Here is a 12,646-nt window from a genome sequence, read left to right as displayed (position 1 = left end):
CTGGAGGTACAGAAGAAGACTAGATTATTTCACGCACTGGCAAGGCCCGAGCAACCTTCTCATACCTTTGGCCTGTATGGTAGTCACGGAAGATTCCAATTATATCCCCAAGCAGGTGCTTCATTGGAATCCACAAAGAAAGCGAAAACGCGGCCGTCCCAAGCAAACCTGTCGTCGTACAGTAGCAGATGAGGGAAAGAGAGCCGGGAAGACTTGGAGCGAAGTGAAATACGAGGCTCAAGACCAAACGCGATGGAGACACTGTGCAGGACCTCTAGGGATTATTTCAAGTAAGTCACACTGACAATGTCAATACAATAAAGAGTACCGAGAGTTTTTTACGCCGGCTGTTTCTCTCGACCTACACCCTCTGTCTTCTTTGCCGATGAGTAGAGATGCCGACCGATTTTTAATGACGTAGAATAAGTGATACCTGTATCTTATGTTCCATAATAAACATATTTTATTTTACATAATTTATATGTTAAAAAGGCAGAAAGTAAATAAACTGATCAAAGAAATTATTTCTGGAAGAGTCAAGTATGAAGTCGAAAAAATATCCTAATATATTTACTGGGCTTGTCTTCCACAATCATAAAATAAAGTAATTAAAATAAAACGCCACACGTCTAAGGATTTTCCTGATAACATTGTAAATTTATATCATTATAATACACTGACGATTTCATGAAAACGTTTTAATTTATTATTAAATCCAGCGACGCTACATCCCCATATAGATATCACATTACAAATTGAATACAGACCTGAATGTCACGAGTTCAAACCACTAGAATACACTGTTCTGCCTCTGCGACCACCAAAAAAAATATTATGATTAATCTCTCGCCTTAATCTCTTAACATGAACAAAGACCAAAATAATTACCGGCAATATTCAATAAGACTATAAAATTATTGTGATGTTAAACAAAAAGACAGATCGCGTTTTGTGTCTGACTACAGTGGTTTACAAACGAAACGCAACTTCGTTTTGAAGAACATTTAGACTCGCATTAAATTCTATGCACAATTGTACAAATAATCATTTGTATTACGAAAAATTTTATAAATACAAAAAAGTAACAAATTAATTTGAATTCGTGTCAACCAAAATAATAAACTTTTAGCGTTATAAAAACTGCTGTGTATTGATAAACGTAGCCTTGAAATGAACGTTTAAACGTAAACGTAATTAATTTTCGAAGTTAATTATTATCAGGAGTATTAAAAGATAACTTAAACTTCTTCTTTAAAATTGTCTACATTTCATCGCATATTTAATAATGTCGTAAATGTACTGTTTTGCGAAGGTGATTGCGTGATTTTGGCCATGCATTATCATTAAAACCCGAACCTGGGCATTGACTTGGGACTAACTCGGACTCACGAGTTATTGAAATAAAAACTCATTAGTGTATATACAGGCTGGCCAAAAAGTCGTGGATCAAACGCAAATAGGGGATAGATGAGGTCATCAGCTGCAAAAAATTGTTCTACGGGAGGTCTCTAAGCTCCAACCCCTGCAGAGTTATAATTTATTTTGCGTTTTTATAAAATGACTTTTTCTACTAAATCTTACTAAAATTCTAAAAATTCTACACCTGTATCTTTTTCATAATATCCACTAGATTGGTACTGATGAGTTCTTGCGTTAGACATACTATTGATAGTTGTTTATTGAGTGTATTCAAGATAATATTAAGTGATACGAGATAATTTTTTTTTCAAATCATAAGTTTTTGTTTACTTCGGACCCCACTATGAAAAAAATAATATTCTAGGTACCGAAAAGTGACCCTGTATTACAACTATTGGCGCATTTAATAGGGATTCTGAAAAGGCACACATGGCCATGAGTCGCTCTAATATCTATCCCCTATTTACGTTTGATCCACGACTTTTTGATCAACCTGTATATTTTTTTATTATTGCAATTCACTATTGTTTATAAGTCTCATGGCTTCTCTGTGCCCTGAATCGACTGCGCCGTGCGCGGTTGAGAAGTGATGGGAATCTGTGGCCTCTCCCGCTAACAAAAGGCGAGGAACTCCGAGTGAGTCGCGCAATGGCTCCGCGAGCAATCTTTGGTCATTCGCGTTTTGTATCGTCAGACGATTTTCATAGGAATAACTACCGCGGGTGAAGGGGTTTGAGAACCAGGTGGATCTGAAAAGTTACAGTTTCTAAATTGTAGAATATGTACGCTAAAAAACAATGGATGTCGCATTAAATATATTTAACTTCAGCAGTTGTCCGAAAGGTCCATTCATTTTGCATTTAAACGTATCTTATAATTCCTGTCGGCTCCGGAATATCATACAATTCTCCCATGAATTTTCGCAAAAGCTCCATGCACTTTCGCTTCACAATGTCCTCTGGCATTACTTCTAGCTGGATTATAAGAAATATATTTTTAAAAACTAGTTTTTTTCTTTCTTTAGAAGTTTTAATTTAAGAATTAGGGTATTGTCATTTAAAATTATAATTGTAATTTTTTGAATAAAAGACTCGATAATTATTCAAAATTTTGAATCACGTAGAGAAAATTAAAAAAGTTTACTGTCTTTTCAACATCTCTAAATTTTTTGATTTGTTTTAAACATAGTAGTCCTAATTTAACTTCTAAATAATTGTAATAGAAGATGTTCAGATATTTATGATTAGTGAAACAAGAATAATATAATTATATTATAATTGAAAAGATAAATACCAATTTCCCCACTTCCCCACTAGTCCAAAAAGATAACGTATTTGAGGATCCCCTGGGCCTGCCCGCCCCAAAAATCTTCGTCATCCAATAATCCTCCTTTGGTAGTTTTTCTATATCCTCAGTCTTCCACATGAAATCGTAATATGTTTCCAGTCCTTGCCACCAAGCCTTGTCAAATTTGAAAATTATTTTGCCAACCACACCTATAGATGTCTTCTCTATTGCTTCTACTTTCTCCTGCGGCAACCCCGGCTTAAATAATGTTTCATATCTGAAATATACTGATTCAATATCAGAAAATAGCTAATAATTATGTCTGACAAATTCTAGAAGCCTTATTTTAGGGAGGTCTATAAGATTTATTCTATGAAGCTATAGTTCAATCTTACCGTTCTTTCAAAACACCTAAAGAGACAGTAACAATAACGTGACGGGCTGTGTACTTGCTGCCATCTGCGCAGACGACTCGTACATCAGCGCCATCTTTTGGCCAAATTATTTGCGTCACCTCCGTGTTCAGTTTTATATCAAGGTTTGGTAAGCCCGACCCATTGTTGTATGTATTCTGAAACAATTATTTTTTTAAACTAAATAACTCCTTTTTCCCGTAAGGGTAGGCCACGGATCTTCACTTGCTACAGTTCTGACATGTTTCTCTCTCTTCATCCACTTTCACACATTCACCAAGCATGCTCGTCTGTTATGGGTGCTTTTCCGGTCCCTTAATGTGAGACAGTGTTTTACAATATCTACATAATCTGGTGATATGTTCTGTTCCCTAAGTCTTTTTGCAATTGCAATTATTCTTTATGCAATTATAGGCAGTCCATCATCACCATCTTTTAGTCGATACCAACTCCATGGAAATAAATACAGATAATGCAACTTTCTCTACAGCTGTGATACTTTTTGACATCCAACACCTTTTGTCTTCAGTCACCGTGACCTTTTACATACTAAATACTATAAACTTACTAGCATCAGCTCAAACAATGTCTTGTACCCATATCTATGCCAACTCATGTGTTGGTGGCCTTTTAAATCCTCGTACTCACTCTGAGCATTGACCTCGTTCCAGTCATTTGTAGCCTCGTGGACACTTATATACGAGTTCATTAGCTTTAAAAACTCTGGTAGGAACCCTTTATCTTTAATCAAATAGGGGTACTTTGTTTTCACGTAAAGAAGTAACCTGAAATGGGAAAAATATAAGGATACCAGCTTATGCATGGAAAGCGCTGTGTCTGTGATAAGAACGTCTTGACGAACCAAAGTAATTCGGCACCCGATCTGGAAATAGGTACTTGTAGTACGAAAGCATTTACCTCTTTATAATATTTGTAAAGATAAAACATTTTTTTTAATATTACTTAAACAAAAATCGCCAACAAACATTATATAAGCAGTAATATCTACAAACCCTTGAACTAATTGAGACAAATAGACGTATTACAAAATACCTGCTTGTGATAAATTCACCCAAGCCACCAACAAAATTTGTATGTTTTTGTCCAACCAATACAAAGCAAAAATTCACGAGGTCGTTCAACAATAAATCATCATCAGTTTCCGTCCCATCGGATCGGTACCCCTTGAAGAGGGGATCTTGGTGTACAATTGTAATATTGTGTTGCATAGCAATTCTGTAGGTGCTGCTGTTGCATGTACCATGGATCCTGAAAGCACATATAGATTGGATTATCCCTTTCTTGCAAAACAATAACAAATATACTTATCAGAGGGTTTCTAGGTGAGGTACTGGGTCAACTTTTAATTAATATATTTTTTTTTCAATTTAGATAACAATAATATGCTTCAAATGTTATTTGTGGTTGAACCTATCAAAGGCGAACCGAAAAGTACAGGTTGCAATAAGTATAAGTGTAAATATCAAACATTCAGTTAAAAACGTGTGCCACTTCAAAAGTTGAAATATCGTAAAACAAGGAACATAAAGTAATATTAGAGCGGGAACCCTATCAATGACAACAATTTTTTACATATGTAAAAAAATTATTAATGTCTCTTTTTTTTAAAGATAAATAATTTCAAAATAATACATTGGCTCGTAAATAACCATTCTGCACCAACTTCAACAACGCCATCACCAAATGGCACAGTCCGAACTCGACCACCGATCCTGTCCATGGCTTCGAGGCCTAGAACTTTCTTCCCAGCTTTCACCAAAGTACTCGCTGCAGAGACGCCGGCGCAGCCCAGACCAACTACTATGACGTCGTATGTATGTATTGAAGATATCTGTCAAGGAAAAACATTTATTTTTTACGTTAAATTCAAACTTTAAATCTTAATGGACATGCTCTCAGAATAAATATTTCCCAGAGTTTTTCATTAGCGTTTAGGTTACCAGACGTAGGTATATGTCTGACTTATACTTTTTCCATAAGATGTTTTTCTTCACCATACAAATTGCGGACACAGAAAGAACATTTCATAGCAAGTGCGTTAGTAGTGCGTTGGCGATCTTTTAGGAATTGGTACGCTCTTATCTCGAAGGGATAATGTCGAATTGATTCGGGCAGATGACTCCTTATAGTGGTGGTGAGCCGTGAGCGGCATAAAGTTCCTTAAAAATCAGTCAGTTTCGTATTCCGCCTCGAATATCGATAATGAAACAATGTGTAAATCGCACACATCTAACAGTTTCACTTGAGTTCTGGTATCGCAAGCATAGTTACATAGTTCTTGATCATTATAAGTAATAGTTCTGTTATTCGGTCACAATCGAGTTTGAGAGAAATGCTGACTTGAATTTCAGCATATCACAAGAAAGTAAACCCTTGCTTAATTGGCCTATTCATATTGTGTTTGTGCTATGTATATTTTTAAAGTTCTGACGCACAAACTAGCCTCGATAAAGTTGAGAATTTTACAACGTAATATGAAGAATTCCGTCAAATTTAACAGTTACGTTTTTAGATTAACTTTTGTATTTAATGGTATTTCCGTCCTAACGATGGAAATTTTTTCTGATTACTATTAGAGGTCTAACCAGAACTTTATTTTTAAGTTTGGTCTCAAGTAACTGGGTAGATTATTCAAATTTAAAAGTGCTTACCTTTTAAGACGAAATTTGTATTTACACTCCGTTATAAACACAACATGGTAACAAAGAAATACTTGAACCGCTAAACATCGTAAATAAAGATGTTCATTTAACGGTGTGTAGTTGGATAGGAAGATAAGACCAGGGTTTTATATGGACAGTAGTCCAACTACACGGGCATCCGCCGGTAAATCTTTTCGCGTACTTAAATTATGGTGGATTGAAAAATGCATTAAACGCAGCGAGCGTAGTATTTTTCACAATTTATGCCCCGAGTATCTCTCAAGTTAAATCGATTATATTATTCACACTTCGTTACATTTATATTTTATATTTGTATTTGACAAATAACATAATACATACAAATTGTAACGGACGCAAAGGGCTCCCTTATTATCTAGGGATCTCTTCCAGGCAACCCTAGTATAGGAAAACTAAAAAAAGAAATATGATGAGTAAAGTACAACAAGTGCATAACCAAATCTTATTGAACCTTAATCTTTATGTGGGGTCACTCTGCATCTTCAACCGCATTTACCATGGAGAGTGTTCCGAGGAGTTGTTCGGATTAATACCTGCAGCTGAGTTTCATCATCGGACGTCGAGGCAGAATACGAAATACCACCCGTATCACCTCGACGTCCGCCGTTCCACAACTGAGCGTTTTTCAAGGCAGTTTTTGCCGCGCACCACCACTGTGTGGAACCAGCTGCCCACTGAAGTATTTCCGAACCAATTCGACTGAGGGTCCTTCAAGAAAAGAGCGTACCAACTCTTAAAAGGCCGGCAACGCACTGGCGAGACCTCTGGCACTGAGAGTGTCCATGGGCGGTGGTATCACTTAACATCAGTTGAGCCTCATGCCCGTTTGCCTATTGATCTTTAAAAAAAATCTAAAAAAATACAAAAAAAAATATCAATACAACAAACTAAAAACTAAAAAGCTAATTATATTGCCTTTCTCGACATGCGATACATACATATACGACACATACGAGTATGTATATCGTCAAGTTTTGAACACACTGCACGTACTTTCTCATATTTTAAATGTTCTCTCATTAAAACGTCCGGCATTGAGTACTACGTTCAATATTAGTAATATTATTTGTCTCAGCATTGTGACTAAATTGTGCAAGGTTTAAATTACACAAACAAATTATGAACAACCTATAAAATTGATAAGTTTAATTTAATTGCTTTATTAAAATGAAAATGTCATTCTAAGAAAGCGTGACCTGCTGGCATATACCTACAGCTTAAAGATATTTAGCTAACATTTTATTACAATTATAATAATAATAAGCCTATATTTGTCCAATTGAGATACAGTTAACAAAACATGATATATACATAAATAGAATTTTATTAATCTTAGATGTGGCCCTTTCTGGGAGAAGGCCTACTCCAACTTTTCCACCCTATTTTTATTCTCCATATACTACTATTATTACTATTTTCGAACTCTCACAGCGGTTTTCGACCTCCGCTGTGAAAACCGCTGTGAGAGTTCGAAAAGTGAGTTACAGAATCGAATGGCTGCGAGAGTTACACATACATATGTAATGTATGTTGAAAATGTTTATCTATGTCTTATGTGTAGGCCATTATAGTCAGAATAGTGAACCACAACTACAATAAAAATTGATAATTTATTTCTAAAGCTAATTTGGTAGTAATAAAATGATTACGAAATGAAAATTTTACTTTTATCGCTTCTGGGTTTTAAAGAAGATAAATATGTCTTTCACGCTACATTATTTGGACAAATATTGTTTTAATAGCTAGTATGTAATAATTATATTCTAGAACACATATAATAATGGACGAAGCTTACCAAACCTTGATATAAAACTAAACACGAAGATGACAGAAATAATATGGCCAAAAGATGAACGAGTCGTCTGCGCAGATGGCACCACGTAAAACTCTCATTACGTTATCGTTACTATCTCGTTACTCTCGTATAAACAATAAACTACAAGCTCCCACCTTTTCAGAATGCCAAATCATTAAATGACTGCTTCACGACTGATTTGAGAGCGACCGCCGGTGCGAAAACCGCTGTGTGAGTTCGAACAGAATAGCAGGGCTGCCCTGCGATTCTGTAACTTTATGATTTGGCATTCTGAAAAAGTGGGAGCTTGTAGTTTATTGTTTATACGAGAGTAACGAGATAGTAACGATAAAGATTAAGGTTCAATAAGATTTGGTTATGCACTTGTTGTACTTTACTCATCATATTTCTTTTTTTAGTTTTCCTATACTAGGGTTGCCTGGAAGAGATCCCTAGATAATAAGGGAGCCCTTTGCGTCCGTTACAATTTGTATGTATTATGTTATTTGTCAAAAACAAGTATAAAATATAAATGTAACGAAGTGTGAATAATATAATCGATTTAACTTGAGAGATACTCGGGGTATAAATTGTGAAAAATACTACGCTCGCTGCGTTTAATGCATTTTTCAATCCACCATAATTTAAGTACGCGAAAAGATTTACCGGCGGATGCCCGTGTAGTTGGACGATGTTAACGATGTTTAGCGGTTCAAGTATTTCTTTGTTACCATGTTGTGTTTATAACGGAGTGTAAATACAAATTTCGTCTTAAAAGGTAAGCACTTTTAAATTTAAATAATCTACCCAGTCACTTGAGACCAAACTTAAAAATAAAGTTCTGGTTAGACCTCTAATAGTAATCGGAAAATTTCCATCGTTAGGACGGAAATACCATTAAACACAAAAGTTAATCTAAAAACGTAACTGTTAAATTTGACGGAATTCTTCATATTACGTTGTAAAATTCTCAACTTTATCGAGGCTTATTTGTACGTCAGAACTTTTAAAAAATACAAAGCACAAACACAATATGAATAGGCCAATTAAGCAAAGATTTACTTTCTTGTGATATGCTGAAATTCAAGTCAGCATTTCTCTCAAACTCGATTGTGACCGAATAACAGAACTATTACTTATAATGATCAAGAACTGTGTAACTATGCTTGCGATACCAGAACTCAAGTAAAACTATTAGATGTGTGCGATTTACACATTGTTTCATTATCGGTATTCGAGGCGGAATACGAAACTGACTGATTTTTAAGGAACTTTATAGGAACAATTGCTATGAAATGTTCTTTCTGTGTCCGCAATTTGTATGGTGAAGAAAAACATCTTATGGAAAAAGTATTAGTCAGACATATACCTAAGTCTGGTAACCTAAACGCTAATGAAAAACTTTTGGTAAATTCTGAGAGCATGTCCAGCAAGATTTAAAATTTGAATTTTACGTAAAAACTAAAATATTTTTACTTGATAAATATCTTCAATGCATACATACGACATCATAGTAATTGGTTTGGGGTGCGCCGGCGTCTCTGCTGCGAGTACATTGGCGAAAGCTGGGAAGAAAGTTCTAGGCCTCGAAGCCATGGACAGGATCGGTGGTCGAGTTCAGACTGTGCCATTTGGTGATGGCGTTGTTGAAGTTGGTGCAGAATGGTAATTTGTGAGCCAATGTATTATTTCGAAATTATTTATCTCAAAAGAAAAAAAAGGGACATTAATGCATTTTTTTAAATTTGTACCTATATAAAAGAGTTGTCACTGATAGAGTTCTGGCTCATATATTACTTTATGTTCCTTGTTTTACGAAGTTTCAACTTGAATGGCTTTTGAAGTGGCACACGTTTTTAACTGAATGTTTGATATTTATACTTATACTTATTTCAACCTGTACTTTTCGGTTCGCCTTTGATAGGTTCAATCACATATCGATGCCTCCAATTAACACTACTCTAACTCCAAATTCGTAGGTTTACAGGAGAAGCAATTGAATGAAAAAACTTGATAAAATCTTTATTATTACAGACATATTTATGATTTTTTTTATGTGACTAGCTGATTTACTCTTGCTTCAAACCCCATTAATAAAATTTCGTAAATATTTTTGGTTTTAAAGTTAGCACCAGTTAGCGGAATGTAACAGGTAAAACTCTAGTTCAAGATGCGAATACATTCCGCTAACTCACAGTTGGTGGAGTAAATGAGGATATGTAAGATAATACAGAAAAATAAATGAAATCCTTGGAATAATAAAAAACAATATATTAGTTATGTCAAAAATCGAATTTGTAACTTATTTTCATTATTTTATCCAATATTTTCTCCTAATAACACCGATTTATATCAATTTATAGAAGTTGGAGTTTTGTAGTTTGGAATAACAAGAAAATCTTCTGCCGTGCGTATATAGCGTAATGTAACTCATAGTGTGCATGGACTTAGCGTTTTCTATTAGTAGAAATCAAAGAATAACAGGATTTTATCCAACTACTTTTGTTTTTAAATAGACAATTAAAACGTGTACCTAATAATTATAATACTTCTGAAAAACATTGTTAAAATTTTATTCTAATTATGTAGCAGGAATGTATAAAATATGGAAACAAATTCATTTAAATAGATATTTATTAATTTCAAATATAAATATTTATAAATGTCTTTATAACACAGTACGTACTGGTGTACGAATATAATTATTAATTTAACTTAATACTTCTAGAAATTAATATTCTTATACAATAAATCACAGTAGGAACTTTATATAAAGAGATGTTGAGGTCAAGCAACAAGCCATTGACATGTTGTACTATTAAAATTATAAAATAATAATTAGAAGTTCGGTTCAAACTTTAATTATTTACGTAACTACAAGTAGTTATTAGAAAAATAACTGTTTTTATCAAAAAATTACAAATAAAAATATTTTAAATTGTGTTAATCTTCGTCACTTTTGTCTGCTTCTTGAACATCTGTTACTGACAAATTCTTATAAAAATTGTGATATTTTTGAGGGACTATGTTATTATTACAAAAATATACTAAATCCTTGTATTTAGCTTTGTTAATTAGCAAAGCATTTTCATATTATAACACTTGAAACAAATAATTGTTATCTAAATTGAATAAAAATAAAATATTAATTAAAAGTTGTCCCAGTACCTCACCTAGAAACCCGCTGATAAGTATATTTGTTATTGTTTTGCAAGAAAGGGATAATCCAATCCATATGTGCTTTCAGGATCCATGGTACATGCAACAGCAGCACCTACAGAATTGCTATGCAACACAATATTACAATTATACACCAAGATCCCATCTTCAAGGGGTACCGATCCGATGGGACGGAGACTGATGATGATTTATTGTTGAACGACCTCGTGAATTTTTGCTTTGTATTGGTTGGACAAAAACATAAAAATTTTGTTGGTGGCTTGGGTGAATTCATCACAAGCAGGTATTTTGTAATACGTCTATTTGTCTCAATTAGTTCAAGGGTTTGTAGATATAACTACTTATATAATGCTTGTTGGTTATTTTAATATTTAAGGAATATTAAAAAAAAAAGTTTTATCTTTACAAATGTTATAAAGAGGAAAATGCTTTCGTACTACAAGTACCTATATCTAGATCGGGTGCCGAATTACTTTGGTTCGTCAAGACTTTCTTATCACAGACACAGCGCTTTCCATACATAAGCTGGTATTCTTATATTTTTCCCATTTCAGGTTACTACTTTACGTGAAATCAAAGTACCACTATTTGATTAAAGACACAGGTTTCCTACCAGAGTTTTTAAGGCTAATGAACGCGTATATAAGCGTCCACGAGGCTACAAATGACTGGAACGAGGTCAATGCTCAGAGTGAGTACGAGGATTTAAAAGGCCACCAACACATGAGTTGGCATAGATATGGGTACAAGACATTGTTCGAGCTGATGCTAGTAAGTTTATAGTATTTAGTATGTAAAAGGTTTCAAATATAAATCTCGTTTTTAATTTATAAACCACGGGATATGTAACTCCGCATCCTCTCCTTTGTTATGGTGACTTCTCTTTCTAGAATGTTCATAAGTATAACTTACAAATTTAAGGTTAAATAATTAATAAAAATGGACAGGAAAAGCACTTTATCGCTTCTGGGTTTTAAAGAAGATAAATATGTCTTTCACGCTACATTATTGTACAAATATTGTTTTAATAGCTAGTATATAATAATTATATTCTAGAACACATAATATAATACACATACACATATAATACATATAATACACCACATACAACTCTCGTTACGTTATCGTTACTATCTCGTTAGTCTCGTATAAACAATAAACTACAAGCTCCCACCTTTTCAGAATGCCAAATCATAAAATGACTGCTTCACGACTGATTTGAGAGCGACCGCCGATGCGAAAACCGCTATGTGAGTTCGAAAAGTGAGTTACAGAATCGCAGGGCAGTTATGACAGCGCACGCCAAAATAGCTCGCAGTTGGTAAACTTTCTCCTACTTGATATTTTGGACAATTTACACAATATCTTTATAAATTGTAGCTTATATGTTATTCGGATGTATAAGCTATATCTACTACATATTTTAAAGTTTCATTAAAATCTATTCAGTAGTTTTTAATCACAATAATAATAAATAGTTTATTTGCCAAGGATAGTGGTACAATTACGTCGATCAATTACAAAAATCTGCACAATCAGCCATATATAAATAGGCTTGCAAATGTCTTATTAATTTTTACAATGTCATAATAATAAGTTAAGTTATTTATAATAATTGTTGTCAAACTTATGGCCCAAATACTCGTCCACGCTATAAAGGCACCTTGCCTTTAAAAATTTAATCACCTTCCCCTTGAAAGCATTACACGGCAGTGATCTAGGAAGGTGATAAAATAGTTTGATGGCGTAACAATTTTATGAATACATCACGGTGCAACACACAGGCACCCACAGCTGTGTTGGATCCCTCGGTATATACAGGCATGTTTTGTTTGGATTCTTTTTTACAG

At 34.1% G+C, this 12,646-nt stretch overlaps 1 protein-coding gene across 1 annotated transcript; it reads right to left on the bottom strand.

The window, feature by feature from the left end:
* Nucleotides 1–1,858: 1,858 nt before the first annotated feature.
* LOC125061174 (spermine oxidase-like) lies at nucleotides 1,859–5,013 on the bottom strand. The gene is made up of 7 exons (XM_047666410.1): nucleotides 4,773–5,013; nucleotides 4,173–4,388; nucleotides 3,688–3,904; nucleotides 3,102–3,277; nucleotides 2,713–2,983; nucleotides 2,290–2,393; nucleotides 1,859–2,168 (listed from the first exon to the last, which is right to left on the bottom strand). The coding sequence occupies exons 1-7, from the start codon at nucleotides 4,790–4,792 to the stop codon at nucleotides 1,928–1,930; spliced, it is 1,245 nt and encodes a 414-aa protein (XP_047522366.1). The 5' UTR covers nucleotides 4,793–5,013; the 3' UTR covers nucleotides 1,859–1,927.
* Nucleotides 5,014–12,646: the final 7,633 nt, after the last annotated feature.

The sequence above is a fragment of the Pieris napi genome, chromosome 23, assembly GCF_905475465.1.
Source record: "Pieris napi chromosome 23, ilPieNapi1.2, whole genome shotgun sequence".
Lineage (NCBI taxonomy): Eukaryota > Metazoa > Arthropoda > Insecta > Lepidoptera > Pieridae > Pieris > Pieris napi.
This window is presented reverse-complemented; position numbering and strand designations above follow the sequence as displayed.

What these genes read in the sequence shown, in the direction of transcription:
- LOC125061174 (XM_047666410.1), bottom strand. Translation starts at nt 4,792, where the DNA reads ATGGTTATTTACGAGCCAAT. An exon ending in ATGGTTATTTACGAGCCAAT is followed by an intron (nt 4,389 to 4,772) that starts GTATTATTTTGA and finishes ATGTGCTTTCAG; the next exon opens with GATCCATGGTACATGCAACA. An exon ending in GGTGAATTTATCACAAGCAG is followed by an intron (nt 3,905 to 4,172) that starts GTATTTTGTAAT and finishes TTCCCATTTCAG; the next exon opens with GTTACTTCTTTACGTGAAAA.